Source organism: Homarus americanus, unplaced genomic scaffold, assembly GCF_018991925.1.
Source record: "Homarus americanus isolate GMGI-L3 unplaced genomic scaffold, GMGI_Hamer_2.0 scaffold53233, whole genome shotgun sequence".
Lineage (NCBI taxonomy): Eukaryota > Metazoa > Arthropoda > Malacostraca > Decapoda > Nephropidae > Homarus > Homarus americanus.
Window position 1 is genome coordinate 819076 of NW_024751660.1, and position 18124 is coordinate 837199.

The 18124-nt window shown below is 40.2% G+C and overlaps 1 protein-coding gene across 1 annotated transcript in view; it reads left to right on the top strand.

The window, feature by feature from the left end:
• Window positions 1–16545, top strand: part of LOC121854803 (carbohydrate sulfotransferase 11-like) — a 32986-nt gene extending 16441 nt beyond the window's left edge. Inside the window, exons 5-7 of the mRNA XM_042349593.1 lie at window positions 251–376; window positions 12874–12953; window positions 13906–16545. Of these exons, the coding sequence (XP_042205527.1) occupies window positions 251–376; window positions 12874–12953; window positions 13906–14590 (891 nt within the window). The 3' untranslated portion in view covers window positions 14591–16545. The remainder of the gene's footprint in view (window positions 1–250; window positions 377–12873; window positions 12954–13905) is intronic.
• The last annotated feature ends 1579 nt before the right edge of the window (window positions 16546–18124 follow it).

Here is an 18124-nt window from a genome sequence, read left to right on the forward strand (position 1 = left end):
CTCTCAATAGTTGTAAGGCAGACTTATAGTAAATATTGAACTATGTATAATTTTGCTGACAAATAATGTATATTGTATTAAGCTTCAATGAAGAACATTTACCACTTGAAAAGTGTCATGTAATTTTATAAGTTTTTGGATAAGTTTAGTTGTCTAGAGTGTATAAATGAAGTTTTCCTTTAAGGTTTCAGTGTAAACACAATAACATTTTGATTAAAACTTAATTATGTTTCACAAACTGTTCCTTTAGGTAGCAGGAGTGCAGGACATAGCATCTAAGGACATGGCAGGAAAACACGCACTGTTAAGAGACACGTACCCATTGCTGGCTACTGGCCTGCTGAGACGTATCATGCCAGCTACAATGAAATTTATGGTTAGTATGAGTTATTACAACGTTTAGAGAAGTATAGCAATGATTTTTTTTAATTGGAAAACTAAGCTGGGAAGATATTGGAAGCATAAATGTGTTGTCTAATGGTGGACCCTGCTGCTATATGGCATCACAAAAATTGTGACCAAGTCCCAGGTTGCTGATTTGAATTTCTGCCTCATTTACACACAATTGCAGGGTCTCAATTGTTTCTCTTACTTTGACAACTCAACATACATATACAGTGGTCCCTCGGTTAACGAGCACAATTCGTTCCAGCTGGTTGCTCGTTAACCGAAAATCTCGTTAACCAAAACAATTGTTTCAATGGGTTTTTGGGTAATTGGTTCCAGCTCACCGAAAATTGCCTAAATTCAACAAAAAAGGTAGTAAAGTACACTTACTTTGAGGTGTGTATGTAGAAGGCTCCTGGATGATGATGCTGATGTGAATTTGAAGTGGGAGGTGGAGGAGGAGAAGGGAGAAGAGAAGGAAGTGGAGGTGGAGGAGAAGCATTTTACTGTTTCTTGGAAGCTGAGTCACCTTCCATGAAAATGTCAGGAACCTCTGGACTGACAGATTCTCCACCATGAACATCCTCTCTCCTTCTTGAAGTGGAAGGCTGAAGGCTAGCATCATCCTCTCTCCTTCTTGAAGTGGAAGGCTGAGGGCTAGCATCTTGTTCCCTCTGCCTTTTACTGAAGAAAGTGTCAATTGTGGTCTGTGGGGCATCTCTCCTCTTCATTATTAACTTATGTTTAAAGAAGGAGATCATTGTGTCCTCAACATGACACAAAGTTCGTTCAGTTTTTTCCACATCTGGGTGCCTTGAAGCCAGTTCCCTGAACTTCTCCCAGTAGTAAATAACATCTTTCAACTCTGAAGTTGACATATGGTCATCACTTTCCCTTTCCTCCTCACCATTGTCAGCCTCTAACATCTCATCCAGGTTGCTGCAAGTCTTTAGGAGTAAGTTCCTCCTCATGAGACATTACAAGCTCTTCCACATCATCCTCTTCCACTTCAAGGCCCAATGACTGACCAATGGACACAATCTCCTGGTCCAACTCTGTGTCATCCTGAAATCCCTCAAAATCATGGACTACTGATGGCCACAGTGCTTTCCAGGAAGAATTGAGGGATCTAGTGGAGACTTCTTGCCATGATGACACAATCAATTTTACAGCCTCCAGGATGTTGAATTGTGTCTTCCAGAACTGTTTCAGTGTTAGTTAAGGATCATTGGAAGTTGCCCGATGACACCTCCTAAACATTTTCTTCTGGTCCATTGGCTGTATGATTAATGTAGTGTTGGGAGGCAAAAACAACACTTTCACAAAGTCAAATTGATACTCCAAAGTTCTGACAAGTTCAGGGTCATGACCAGTAGCATTATCCATGAGGAGAAGAGCCTTTAAAGGGAGTTTATTGGTGGTTAGGTAGCTCTTGACAGAAGGGCAAAACACCTCAACGGCCCATTCATTAAAGAGCTGTCTTGTCACCCATACCTTTCGGTTGGACTTCCAATAAACTCCAAGCCTTGCTCTTACCACTTTCTGTTGCTTGAACACCCTGGGGTTTTCAGAGTGGTAGACAAGCATAGGCTTCAGTCGGAAATCCCCTGAAGCATTGGCACCAAGCAATAGAGTGAGACGGTCTTTCATGGGTTTATGCCCAGGTAAAGAGGCTTCGTCTCTGGTGATGATATGAGGGCTTGAGCTGCCACCATTTATGAGGGCTGCTACTGCCACCCTTCATGAGGGCCTGTGTGCCAGTAACAATTCCTTTTACTCTTATATATCACCATTGGTAGCGTGACGATAGGAGGCTCGTGGGTAGGTGTAATGATAGTATCAAGCAATAGGGAAGAAATAACGGTAGATACTGTAGGTAAATAATATACACAATTATACAGATACAAAGTTTATTTAAACATGAATATGAAATTAGAAGAAAAAATTGGTTTGTACTAACAGACGAAATCTATTACTAGGCCCTCAGGCTCAACATACTCACACCATTACTGGGTGGACATATTCAATACCCTTCCAACCCTACTGGGTGGACATACTCAATAGCACAACTAGGATAGTCACTTAGCACCATACATATTAGAGCAACTGCCACTACAACACTCAGTCGTCAGGAGTGATACTCAAGCAACAGCCATGGGGTCCAGCCACCATGGAGTACTATCCGACGAACTCTGGAGATCCCAGTGGGTTAATTCCACCACACAAATATAGCCCTACTGAGGTAGACATTCATCCACCAATGATGGGGGCTGGTAGTGGTGTGTGGCTTGGTGGTCCAGGGTCACCTCGTGGACCGAGCGTTAGGGCCAGACGAGCCAGCTATGGGGGCTATAGGTGGTCTGAAGTGTCTGACGGCCGGGTCTCACGAAGGTAACTGATCCTACTGGACCTCGGACATGTCCCCAGACATAGTGGATACAACATCCACCCTACAGACACGGCCTAGGCTGCGTTAGGGACCTGTATGGATGAAGGGACGGGCACTTACTAACTGGTGACAACAACAACACGTTTCAGGGGACGTTAAAGACGTAAATATGACTTTACTCAGAGCATATCAACTACGTTACTGTAACACTTGCACAATCAACTATCAATTGGGTCAAATCACTTAAAGAAGGGCAAATTACAACACAGCGTGGAATGGCATACCTGTATGGATGAAGGGACGGGCACTTACTAACGGTTAAAATGCCCGCGTGCCCTCACTCAAACCAGACCAGGGAGTCCAGCTACTCCTATTCCAATGAATTAATTTACGGTACCCTCTGACGTTGAAATTGAGACTATGAACTCATTTTCATTCTCTACTATTATCTTCACTAACAATGCTCTGACTCAGCTATCGAAAGCAGAATTAAATTGATTACAAAGGAATGGATGGCAACAGGTCCCAGCATACAGCGTCTGCTCCCATAGACAAAGGCGGGGGAAACAGAGAAAACGGGGGACGTTTCCACTGGGGGACTCGGAAGGTTTTGTGGACGTTTGAGCGTAATATGAATCCTTAAGGTTTTCAGGTTAGCTCTTATCATGACCATTACAAAGCTTCCTCCTTCCCCAAGATTCATCATTATGCGGTAACGTTCAGAAAACACGTAAGTAGTGACATACATATTAAATCATTAATATAAAGTATAAATCCTCATACAAAACATTGCACAAATTATATCAATAAAAATAGAAAAATAATTCCCTACCGGTGGTCAGGATTAGGTACAAGAAATGGAAATCTGTTAACATACAATTAGAATGTGACACACCTTCATAAAAAATATATTGGGATACATATTACAAAATAGCACCAAAAATAATAGCACATGGGGTTAGGTACATCATGTCATAATAATACTGAATGGCGGTAAATACATCATATCATATAATAATAAATGGTGTTACATACATCATATCATATAATAATAAATGGGGTCAAGTACATCATCATAGAATAATAATGATTTGAGTTAGATACCTCATATCCAATAATAATAATAATAAATGGTGTTACATGTTACAAAATACACCCTCACATCGGTAGATAAAATGCACACTCAAAATTTCCTTACAGAACTCAAATTTCAATGTTCATAGATTATGAAAGTTTCTTTTACGCGATTGGTCAAATGCTGACAGGACACAGAGATTTAACACAGATTTCTCAAGCTAGGACATAGACGAACGGACCCCATCAAGTCAAAGGAATGATTTGTTGCCCTTAATCTTAAGAGTTATGTCGCACTCGCGAGAGGCAGCACCCTTCAAGGGACTCCGAACGAGCGGGTATTCCCAAGAATTCAATGCTAACGAAACGGTCCTCATGAGAACACCACCAAACCAAAAACTGTCTGTACTTATGGCATTTGCCATGTAGAAGTAATAGCACCATATTTATATGCCCGAATACTCCCTGAAAGTCACGAACTCTACACCTATATACCAACAACACCCAGCCTACGTAGGACTTACCAACCAGAACTTGAGAATTCACCACTGGTATCTTTACTCATACTAGTAACAGATACCCTTCAGATGATTGCATAACTGCCAATACATCTTCCAATCTCTGTCTTTACTGCAAATTGACCCTTCCTCTGCAAAATACTTTTAATAAAAAAAAATCATCAGTTCTTTACCTATCCCTTTTCCACAGTTACTTATAACTGATTGTGCACTTCATTATCAACCAATGGGGGTCACTTAAAAGCTCACTGCTTTTAAAGATCCAGTCTCACCACTGGTTTTCTCATCCTTACGGGAAATCGGGGAGCAGGAGCAACTACTGTTCTCTCCTCATCCCGTATAGCATCTCTCTCATCAGGCTCTGATTCTGAGGAAGAATCATTAGGGGGAACCTGGATGTCATTTACATGGACAAACATATCTCTGTTGATACATCTTTTCACCTTGATGGATAAGATCGGTGCATGGTGGCCTCGTACAATAGTCTTCCTATCAATATGGAGACTCTTCAACTGTGGTGGACAAGGTACATCGGGCTTTAATGACAATCTATTGACGCATTTGATTCCTTGCATGTGATCTCTCATTACTACTTTCCCATATTCATGTGACTGGCCTGCCCAAATGAAAAGTTTCCTTTTACGTTCCCAGGTTACTCTAAATCTACCAAGGAGATCTGCTCCGAATAGCAATTCTGCATTAAAGTATTTATCATCCACCACAATAGCATGGTGTCTGACTTGCAACTGGGGTGTTACTTGTACTGTTATGACTACTTTACCTTTAATTTTTAACTCATCTCCCGTAACACCCTGGTATCTATCTTTACAAGGTTTGATGGGTTGCAAATTCAAAGTTTTTACTAGGCTCTCCTGAATTAAGGTGGCTTCACTACCTGTATCTATTAAAGCAAGACAGACACGTTCATTTACAGTAAACCAAATGCAAGGAGACACATTGGAAGGAACCCGCTTATGTCAATATTTTGGATATTGCCGACGGTTGGCGCGTCCGGGGCAGCGTTGACTGTTTCTCCGACATCCTACTTCCAAGCAATCCCAACATGAACGTGGGGGTGGATTTAAGGGGCAAGTAGAAGTATCATGATTCGGTGTTCGGCAATATGGACAGTAAGGTCCCTGTCGCTTTCCAACTAACCTTTTACGAGGACTTTCAAATAAGGCTACCGCGTGTTGATCTCGCTTACTACTGGTACCCCAAGCTCCTCCTGTTACGTTACCTTCGGCCCGACTGGCTCTTTCACTTATGGGAAGTTCTTGGGTCGCATGCTTGTGAACTGGGCGGATACCAGGATACCCAGTTCTGTTACTTCGCAGATAGATATGTCGGAGTTTCTCCAATTGTTCGGCCATCGTGTCTACTGGACAACAAGGGGAATAATAGGATATCAACTCCTCTTTCAACTGTTCTGGCAGTTTCTGGTACAATTTATCTTTCAAAGTTTGTTCTTCACCTTCCCTGGGCCCATACCGGCGGAAAATGGTTGTGAGAACTGATTTAACTTGGCCCAAAAAGCGCCGGGGATCATCTTCCAAATGGTACTCTAACCTCGCAAATTCCTGCCAGGCAACTTCCAGAGGGATTGGTTTCACAAACAACTTCCGCAAGGTGGCTTTAAGTTTATCCCAATTTTCCTCATCGGTGCCGAGTTCTACTTGGACCATGTCTTCAATCTGCTGGTCCATGCGGTCGGTAGCTACATACCATCTATCCCGTGAGCTAACTGCGCAATATTCTACTCTCTTACAGAATTTAGTTAAGATGTTGTCTGTGTTAAGACCAACGAGGTCGTCCAAGGACAGCCTCGGAACGTATTGGTGGTAATGGGGACCAGGAGGTCGGCTGGGTATATCGTTAGTAGGGGGCAAAAGTGGAACCACGGCAGGAGGGGGTACAAGTGGAACCACGGCAGGAGGGGGCACAAGTGGAACCACGGCAGGAGGGGGCAAAAGTGGAACCACGGCAGGACGAGTAGGTACAGCCGGTTCTTCCCTCCGTTCATCAAGCAAAGCTTGTTGTCTCCTTATCGTATCCATAGACTCAGCGAGTTTAGCCCGAAGAGCTTGGACTTCTGTTGCTAAATCAACAGCGGCTTTGGCCGTCATGGTCCCCTTATTTGCGTTAGCATCTGCCATTGTGTTACAACAAATCAATACTACAGGTATATCCCACTGTAAATACAATACATGCACCGTGCTCACTCAAGACCCAAGGACTGGTACTGATTTTCTGCAATACGACTAACACTCCATGCATCCACTATTCAAACTACTGTTCAGATTATTAATCTCCCAAAAGATAATTTTACGGCATCAAAAATTCACTTAGACACTTTGCCATTCACAGACTCAGTATGGTGCAACACTGCGTGAACACTTCACGAATTTCTGTACTCACAATTCTGGGTCCATACACTTGTATAACATTTTCCATATACCGTATCACCATAAGGTCCTCACATATATAATACTGTATTCTGAAAGTATACTGGCATTAGAGTTCACATAACATACGTTACACAAAATAATGACCCGTTAGCACCTGGTTAAAATAACTTTAAAATTATAGCGTATACATAGGAATATTAATAGTAGGAACTGTAAAATGCCCTGAGATATTAAATGGAATATATATCCTACCTAACACATAACTAAAGAATATGACAAGTACAGAATTAGCATCCACTTAACCTTTGCATATAGTGCAATGCTTCTGTTAGCACTCAGAATTAAAACACTGGGCACTCCCACGATGGAAACATTTCACATTAGTGCCACGGCCCAAACATGTATTCACTGTCTGTAAGTAATACTGAGTTAACAACGGAAAAAAAATTTGGGCAGATTGTTACATATCAAAATTCTTCCAATATTAATGAACCTTATTCACACTCTACAAGTTATTGTTGCAGGTTTCCTTTTACTTTAAACAAGACTTTTTCTAACCTAACTCCAAGGTATTTCTTTGAACTTATTTCACTCTCTCTGCAAACCACCACAAAAAGCTGTACCTCGGAAAAATATGGAACAAAATCATTAGCAATCTGAAATACTCATTAGTTACAGTGGAATGATTATTAAATACCCGTACAGAGAAATGGTTATAACTCAGTTAAACTACAGTATCACAGTCATTCCTCCCAACTCGATACTATGTTCATTACATCCCACCGCTGCCACCATTTATGAGGGCTTGAGCTGCCACCATTTATGAGGGCTGCTACTGCCACCCTTCATGAGGGCCTGTGTGCCAGTAACAATTCCTTTTACTCTTATATATCACCATTGGTAGCGTGACGATAGGAGGCTCGTGGGTAGGTGTAATGATAGTATCAAGCAATAGGGAAGAAATAACGGTAGATACTGTAGGTAAATAATATACACAATTATACAGATACAAAGTTTATTTAAACATGAATATGAAATTAGAAGAAAAAATTGGTTTGTACTAACAGACGAAATCTATTACTAGGCCCTCAGGCTCAACATACTCACACCATTACTGGGTGGACATATTCAATACCCTTCCAACCCTACTGGGTGGACATACTCAATAGCACAACTAGGATAGTCACTTAGCACCATACATATTAGAGCAACTGCCACTACAACACTCAGTCGTCAGGAGTGATACTCAAGCAACAGCCATGGGGTCCAGCCACCATGGAGTACTATCCGACGAACTCTGGAGATCCCAGTGGGTTAATTCCACCACACAAATATAGCCCTACTGAGGTAGACATTCATCCACCAATGATGGGGGCTGGTAGTGGTGTGTGGCTTGGTGGTCCAGGGTCACCTCGTGGACCGAGCGTTAGGGCCAGACGAGCCAGCTATGGGGGCTATAGGTGGTCTGAAGTGTCTGACGGCCGGGTCTCACGAAGGTAACTGATCCTACTGGACCTCGGACATGTCCCCAGACATAGTGGATACAACATCCACCCTACAGACACGGCCTAGGCTGCGTTAGGGACCTGTATGGATGAAGGGACGGGCACTTACTAACTGGTGACAACAACAACACGTTTCAGGGGACGTTAAAGACGTAAATATGACTTTACTCAGAGCATATCAACTACGTTACTGTAACACTTGCACAATCAACTATCAATTGGGTCAAATCACTTAAAGAAGGGCAAATTACAACACAGCGTGGAATGGCATACCTGTATGGATGAAGGGACGGGCACTTACTAACGGTTAAAATGCCCGCGTGCCCTCACTCAAACTAGGCCAGGGAGTCCAGCTACTCCTATTCCAATGAATTAATTTACGGTACCCTCTGACGTTGAAATTGAGACTATGAACTCATTTTCATTCTCTACTATTATCTTCACTAACAATGCTCTGACTCAGCTATCGAAAGCAGAATTAAATTGATTACAAAGGAATGGATGGCAACAGGTCCCAGCATACAGCGTCTGCTCCCATAGACAAAGGCGGGGGAAACAGAGAAAACGGGGGACGTTTCCACTGGGGGACTCGGAAGGTTTTGTGGACGTTTGAGCGTAATATGAATCCTTAAGGTTTTCAGGTTAGCTCTTATCATGACCATTACAATGAATGTTCTTTTGGGCATCTTTTTCCAGAACAGCCCAGTTTCGTCCACATTGAATACTTGCTGTGGAAGATAATTTTCTTCTTCCATCAGTTCTTTAAATTCCACTAAAAACTTTGCTGCCCCTTCCTTATCAGCACTGGCAGCCTCACCATGCCTAACAACACTAAAAATGTCACTTCTTTTCTTAAATTTTTCGAACCAGCCTTTGCTGGCCCGAAAATCTTAAAATTCTGCGCCTTAAGAACCAGGTTGATCTGTCTTTAAATGTTCGTAAATCTCCCTGGCTCTTTCACAAATGAATTCAGTAGAAACTGAATCACCTTTCATCTGTTTTTCCCTAATCCAGATGAGAAGTAACCTCTCAGTTTCTGCAATTAGGTATCTACTTTTAAACACTCTGGTAGATTTTTCTCTCACTTTCACTTCTTTAAATTTGTCTTTCTGTGCAAGAATTGTCGACACAGTTGATGTCGATATGCCATATTCTTTGCATAGCGCATTTGTTCTAATGCCTTCTTCATGTTTCTTAATAATTTCCTGCTTGGTTTGGATTAAAATCGCTTTTCTTGATCTCTTAGGCCCCATGCTGGATTCAAACAATGTCAACACGTGATCTTTTAAGTATAAACTAGCTGTAAATAAAGAATATTTTCTTTAAAATAACACTGCACTATATATTGTCAATATGTAAAATAAATTTCAAAATTACCAATAATTTGCTTGGAAACGCAGAAAAAAAGCGCTTAGTTGAAGAGAGTCTCAAGCAAGATGTTACCTCCACTGAAAACAGAGAGAGACTAACGCCTGTTTGGTGTGTTAAAAGGCTGAATGACGCGCCAGAAACTAGTGACCTTACCTTCAATTATGTTCAATAATTGTTAAAATGACAAAAAAATTTGATATTTAACTTTTAAAATGATTGAATAGTATATACTTCTTGATATTTAATAAAATAGTAAGGAATTTAAGCCCGAGAACTGATTACTGTACAGCGAACTAATACTACAGCTGGTTGACCGCCAAGTGTAAGCGAAAACATGTTGAGGTCGGCTAATAAAAGAAACTCGTTAATCGAGGGATTGCTCGTTAACCGAAGTTAAGAATCTGATGGGAAGTAACTCGTTCACCGAAATCTCGTTAACCGAGGCGCTCGTTAACCGAGGGACCACTGTACTGTACCGTTTCTCACTACAGTGAGTTCTGCTATAACGCGTGTTTTGACAACGCGAATTGGCTCTAACTCGATTTATGAATAGAGGAACGATATTTGTACTGTATAACGCGAACGCTTGTTTGCTGTAACGTGATTTTTGCTTACTATTTCTCCAATTTTGTGGTATTAACTGTGAATATGGTAAAGAAGAATATCTCCAAGAAGCGTTCTGGTGATCACATTCTCGGTGATGATCGTAAAAGAAAGTCTATAGCCCTTGAATAGAAGCTCGATGTTATCTACCTCAAAATCACCCTTCTCCCCTATCAAGTTATATTCATATTTTTTCAAGGTAAAGTGTTTCATTTACTGTATGATTTCATTATTAGATATGAATGTAACATTTATTTAGACTGTGCTATCCTTTGTGTTAGGCTAACTATTAATTTTTTTCGATTTCGAGTAGTAATCCGCACCTAACCCTATTTTCTCCATAAGCCCTGTTATTTCTATTACGCGAATTTCTATAACACGATGTTTTACAAGAACACAACAATTGCGTTATAGCAGAACTGACTGTATTAGTCTTTTTTTTTTATTTGTATTTATTTATGGTCCTTTATTATTAGTATTAGTATTATTATAATATATTTTTTTATTTTTTTTTATATTTTTATTATTATTATTATTATTATTATTATTATTATTATTATTATTATTATTATTATTATTATTATACGTAATAATAACTTTGCCTCCAGGCCTTGATGTGGGTCAGTGACCTGTGCTCTGGTGGGCTAATCCCGTAAAAAAAGTAAACAAAGCTAAGTAAGAGAACAACATAAGAACATAAGATTGGAGAAAACTGCAGTGTGCCTATTGGCCCATATTGGGCAGTGTGTGTGTAGCAATACATTAGCCCCACCCTACTCCTCCTGGTGGCCTTGTTAGTATTGGCAGGAAGGGGGCGAGACTGACGGGGTGCAACCTAGGTACAGTATTGTACTGTGTAGACAGTCTTAGTACTGTGCCGTAGTTTAGTTTTTAAAGTAGATTCATTATTAGATATATTCTACTGTTTTATTTATATTTTTTTAAACTAGAAAATTATAGATTTTACAAATACCGGTATTGAAATAGTTTTACTTTTTGATGTCCTTCTTAGGTAGAGTTTCTTTTGGTGTTGTAAGTTAGTTGTGAGGTAGAGTATGTAGCAGGTGATTTATTGTAGCTAGACAGTTAGTATAGGTACAGTACATATTTTCACCCTGGGGTGGGAATTTACCTTCAACCAGTGCCCCTCTTGTGTGGCAGCAATAAAATGTGAGAAAATGTCGCCTTGGCATACCCTGAACAGCCAAGTGAATGGTATACCCAGTCCACAAATATCATCATCATAGCTTGCATGGGTCTGCTCCTGTACAGTACTGTACTTCTATTCACATGGGGCAAAAATTGTGGTGACTATTGTACAGGTATGTTGACAAGATAACTCATTTTTTTCAGACCGAAGGAAAGTTTCACAGGTTATTACTGAAACTGAAAACAAATTACAGTGGAAATGCATTACTATACTATAGTATACTATACTAGTTATTTGTATTCCAAACTTAAGATCGTATAAAAGGCAACCTTCAATAAAGTAACGATGAAACTTAAAAATTGTAGGATTCTTAGGAACTTATCGGTAAGAGAGTAACTTGTTGATTACCTTGGAAAATTGTGACCCTGTCTTGCCAACTGTGTTGGTGTTAGGAAGGTCTTCCAGCCATAAAACTGCCTCAACATACCTGATGGCAACTGGGTCACCAGAGTTGTGCCCATCCTCTTGTTTCTGCTGCATTATCTGGGCTGACATGTTTCCATCACAGACGGTACTTGACAGAACAGGAGCTCAAACTCAGAGGTAGCACCCTGAGACGCTGCTCCAACATCAAGTGCATAATATTGCCGCCAGCTTTAGTGCCATGTCGCTCTTGGAAGGGTGTCCCTGAATCTGATTGTGTGGGTCACCCCAAAGTCACTGGACTGCTCTTGCTATGGCATCAGGGTCACAAACATGACAGTACCCAGGTTTGTGGTGGTGTGCGGGTGGGTCCCTTTCAATTTGTTAGCTGACTATCAGACATGACTATTCAAACTAAGAACAAATGTACACTTGCCATATAAAAATCACCTACACTGTACGTACACCATAAGAAACTATGGAAACTGTGTGTGACCAAAGTGAAGGAACCTGACATAGTTGGGTTCAGAACTGGAAGTTTGAATGTTGGTATGATTTGGGGAAGAATAGATGAAATTGTGGAGGCATTGAGCCATAGAAAGCTCGATGTCTGTTGTTCACATGAAACGTGGTGGAAAGGTGGTTTGGCAAAATTAATCAACTGCAAGAATGGTGAATAAAAATCTGCTGGAAGTGTAGTGAATTTGAAATGGATGTAAGGATATTGATCATCAAAAAATGGACAGAGAAAGTGCTAGAGGTGTAAAGGGTGCAAGAATTATGGTTCTAAAGTTACTGGTTGGCAAGGATCTGTTGACTGTCATATCTGATTATGTATGAGTCAGTTGCATAAAAAACCAGGTTGAGTACAGTGAAAAGTAGCAAAATAGATATAGATACTACTGGATATCACAAGACTTGTTTGAGTGGCTGAGATCAAACATGCATATTTAAGATCATTAGCTTATTACTAATCATACATAGTAAAAGTATTACTCTTAATATAGCTTGTCATCACATATCTTCCTGGTTAATTTTTTTCTAGGTGGTGCGTCACCCATTTGAGCGAGTTCTCTCAGCATATCGTGACAAACTGGAGAATTATGAACGAGATGTAAAGGACAGGTAAAGGCTATTGTCTGCCACTTATCTTTGGTTATACTTTATACTTAAATTAGTTTAATGGTATTTTCTGGTGATACACAGCACTGTACTACTTGTACTCTTTTGGCTCAACAATAAACTAAGTACCTGTGTTGTTTATACTTTTGATGGCTTATCAGCAAATTTGGTTCATCTGAAGATTTATCCCCTCAAGCTTATTTCACTTTAAGATTAACCACCCTAATGTTAACCTAATCTAACCCAGCCCCATGGTAGCATTAAGGTGTTTGATTAACAGGTGAAATAAGCTGGGGGAATGACTCTTCAAGGGATCTGTGATGAATTAAGTTATTATACTTGTGGCTCAAAAATAAAGTGTTAGATTACGTGAAGAAGAATCCAGGAGAATGTATCTCAGAGTTTACCTTATGTTTTTTCACAGATATTTGTGGAAGTAGTGAAATATATTTAAATCACATACAGTACTTTAGGGAAAATTAAGTTACATGAAGAGTATGATTTGTTTAAGTACATGTACTTGTGCAATTAAGTGTCAAATTAACGTCTTGCAGATTAATGGTAATCAACCTTTGCGATTAACAAATATAGCGTCAAACTGTTAAGTGTTATCTCAGAAACTGGCAAAAAGTATGTTAATGATAGAAAGTCAAACAGCAGCATAGAGCCTGAAAATTTAACTTTAAGACTGGATGGAAGTTTATTTATGTTGGAAGAGAACATGAAGCACTTCTAGTTTCATGCTGTGACCTCATTTGAATCAGACTCATTTAAGTCTTATCTGAATGAAATACATCCTCAGGTTGATCACACATTACACCATTGTGTTAGTTAATATTCTCTTTGTGAGAACTGTACAGGATTTTTATATTCATAATGTCACAAACTTTCATCTTGAACCTGTCAGTTATCAAGTGAAGGAATGATATATTTAATTAAAAAAAATTATTTCCAGGGGTGGATATTATTATGCAATTTATGGCAAGAGGATTGTTAAAGCCTACCGTAAGCCGAGCATAAGTGAAGAGGTGAACCACAATGCACGAAAGGAACCAACATTCCGAGAGTTCATCCAGTACCTCCTTGATTCTGATGTCGAGGAATATGATGAGCACTGGAGGCCAATCTTCCTCCTGTGCACACCCTGCCACATTAAATATGATGTTATTGCCAAAATGGAAACACTCTCTCAAGATGCAGACTTTATCCTGTACCACCGCGGCCTCGCTGATGAGGTACACATAGAGTGGACTCACAAGACTGACCAGACCAAGAGAACGTCCGATGTTGCCAAGACTTATTTTTCCCAGTTGACTTCTAGTGAGGTTAAGCAACTTTATTATAAATTCATCTTAGATTTCTTGTTATTTGAATATGAATTTGAGCCTTACATGAAACTGGCTGCAACCCCTACAGTTAACTCTTCACTAAGCGTAGATGAAGAAAGTGAATATTATTATGAGGATGATGAAGAGGATAATGAATATGATGACTATGAAGAAGAAGAAGAAGAAGAAGAAGACGTAGAAGAAACAGGAGATACAGTAGATGGTGAAACAGATAATGAATATGAAAGTCAGGCTGTAAAGGAGACAGCTTCAGAGAAACTGGAAAATGAACCTTCTGACAATACCATATGAATGAGTGACTTCTTGTTGTAGGTAAGGGAAGGGTCACTGGATCTCACCACTGATGTTATTACTTTCATCTATTACAAATAACTGCATATAGTATTTGTCAATGCTAATGATCATATCCTCCATTGGAAGCAGCATATGCCAGCCAAGTAAAGATTATACTATTATATAAGGCTTCTGGTATATTTAAAATGGCAAATTAGGGGCATTGATATTTTTTGTAATAGAGTCTGTAGATATATTAAATTATTATCCTTATTGACAAAGAGACATTTATCACCATAAGAACTGCATTAATTCTTAGTGGCCTCGGAGACATTTATTATTGTAAGAGCTGCATCAATTCTTAGTGGCCAAGGAGACATCACTAAGAGCTGCATAAATTTTTAGTGGTCAAGGAGACATTTATCATTAAGCTGCATCAATTTTTAGTGACCTAGGAGACATTTATCACTGTAAGAGCTGCATCAATTCTTAGTGGCCTAGGAGACATCACTAAGAGCTGCATCAATTTTTGGTGGCCTAGGAGACATTTATCACTGTAAGAGTTGCATCGACTCTTAATGTCCAAGGAGACATATATCACTGTAGTAAAAGTTGCATTGCCACTTTTTTTATACATCCTTTAGCTCCAAACTGATAGCAGGGATGAATATGTCTGATGATAGATAAAGGGGCACATGTGGGGATGGGTGTAGCCCAAATGTGCCCTAACCTGTTAGATGTTATAAGAGCAAAGAAAGACTACTTTAAGTTGCATTGTATTGTGTAAAATGGACTCAAAACTCGAATAACCTTTTAACTATCCATATCAAGTTGATCAGACGGCAGCATATATATAGTTTCATGGTTTGTTAAATGACTTGATGTTCTTATCCCATAGTTTTTATTCTTTGGGAGAAGTTTACCAGTTTTCTGTACTATTGTGTGAGAAGTAAATAATGTCGTGGAACTCTTAGAAATAATGTATCCCTGTAATGTACAGTCAAAGAAAAAAGTTATGTTACACTTGTCTAGTCTTATGTTCCAAAACTCATGACAAAGAATTTGGGTAAAGTAACAGTGAAGGTTTGAGGTTCAAGTCTGAATGGGGAATTTTACGCAAATTCTGCACATGGGTTTCAGAACATAAGGCACGGTAAGTGTAATGTGACTATTTTCTTTGACTATTTACATCCAGATAATCTTGAAAAATGCAACTGTTATAATTTCATTCACCTGTTGTACAGGTTCAGTATACAGTACAGTATTGTGTGCCCTTAAATATAAGAATACACGGTTTTATGTGATAGTGCGATGAATACTGGGCAACCATGATTTATGGACACCCAGTTTATGGATTTTCAAAGATATGAAAAAAGATCTATCCACTGCATTGATTTACTGATGAAACCCCTGGATTATGGAGGGTGTTGACGCAGGCATGTGGGAGCTTTCTGTTCTGAAGAAGGACAGTAAACAGTGTTCTCCAGACCCTTGATGTGTGTGGCTTTTTTTTTAAGAACTTGTTAAGAAAAACTGTATACTGTACAGTATACAGGAAATAACCTTAAGCACTAACCACTGCAGTTTCTCCTAAGTAGAATACTGTACAGTACAGTATTATTATTGTTTTGAATTTTGTTCCTCAAAAAAAAGTGCTTAAAACAAGCTTAGTGTATTTATTCATTTGTATTTATTTCTTTATCATTTCACAACTTATCAGCTTACTATTCCATTTGAGCAGTTGGTCTGTTCTTGTTATGACCTTCAGTGTACAGGAGGAAACTTCTTTAACTGGAGAAAAGTTGCCATGTTAGGTAGACTCAGTAAAACACCCTTCTCACATGCTGTATGTCCTGTGTTGGGGATTGAACCCAGGACATGGATTGAAAGATATGTACAGTCTTGTTCAAGATTCTTCAAACACTGCTGGAGACATCTGGCAACTCGAGGCCGTTTGTTTACTATAGTATGTAGTTAAAATTATGAATGAATGTAAAAATGATCGGTGATTGGTTACTTAGTTCTCCGTTGCTTAATTAATGGTTGGGCTCTGTTGTTTCATATTATATTATACTGCATATGGACTTGAATTGCCAGCTGTCTCCAGCAGTGTTGTCAATCTTGAACGAGACTACATTATCAATGATAATATATATATCTCTCATTACTATGTCCTCTACCTATGTGAACATGTCTCCCAATTTATAATGGGAGTCGGTGAGAAAATCTGCTTCAATTTCAAATTTTAATGACATTATTTTTCAGGATTGTAATCCTACCATAAAGCATGGTCGACCTTTACTTTTACTTTTATCCTCTTCGCCACTGATCGGCTTGTTAGCCGCTTGGGCGATCGGTCACGTCTCTTTTCATTTATATTCTTCACCAAAAGATCGGCTCGCTAGCCGCCCGGGCGATCGGTCACGTCTCTGTCACGCACTGTTGGCAAATACTGGGCATGCACCGGCTCCTGAATGTACCTGAACCCGCTCCAGTGTTGGTCAAGTCTTCTCTTGAAAGAGCTCACACTCGGTGCCGTCACAACACTCTCTGGTAGATTGTTCCAAGAGTTTACAACCCTCACTCCGAAAAAGTTTGCCCTCACGGTTTTCTGGACTTGCGGCTTCTTCAATCTTGAGCTGTGACCCCTTGTGGGGCGAGCGTCCGCCAGCTCCAAGTAAGGACACTCAACTGAGTAGTGCCCCCTGAGATGCTTATAAACCTCAACTAGGTCCCCCTTGCCCGTCTGTAGTATAAGCTAGGCAAGTTCAGGCGCTCCAATCTCTCAGGGTAGCTGAGGTGCGAAGTGCAGGCACCAGTTTGGTGGCCCTCCTTTGAACATTTTCAACCAACTGACAGTCCCTAGCATATCTCGGGGACCAGATGGGGTGACAGTACTCCAGATGGGGAAGCACTTCACTCCTGAAGATCGTCACGAGGGACGGACCGTCTAGATATCTGAACGACCTTCTTATAAGACCCAATAATTTATTTGCCTGATTTACCTTCTTCTCACAATGGCCCGAGAACTTCAGCTCATTGTCAACATACACACCTAGGCCCTTCTCACACAGTCTCAACTAGTACATTTTCTTCATCCCGTTGGGACATATGGTACGCCTCCTTACCGTTGGTACGCCCCAGGTGCATCCTCTTACACTTCGTGACATTGAATCTCGGCAGCCATTCCTTCGACCATTCCTGGAGCCCACAGAGGTCCTTCTGCAGCTCTTCACAGTCCGCTTGGTTCTTAATTTCCCGAAATAACTTGCCATCATCGGCAAACATTTGTATGGAGGAGTGTACAACGTCAGGCATATCATTTATGAAACAAACAAACAACAGCGGGCCCAATATACTACCCTGCGGTACCCCACTTGTTACAGGTACAGATGACGATTTCGTGCCATTAATCACCACACATTGCTTGCGGTCATGTAGAAAGTCTTCTATCCACGCTAGGACATTTCCCCGAATTCCGTACCCTTCCAGTTTGATTTTCAGCCTTTCGTGGGGTACACTGTATCATACTCTGTGATATAAATTATTGTA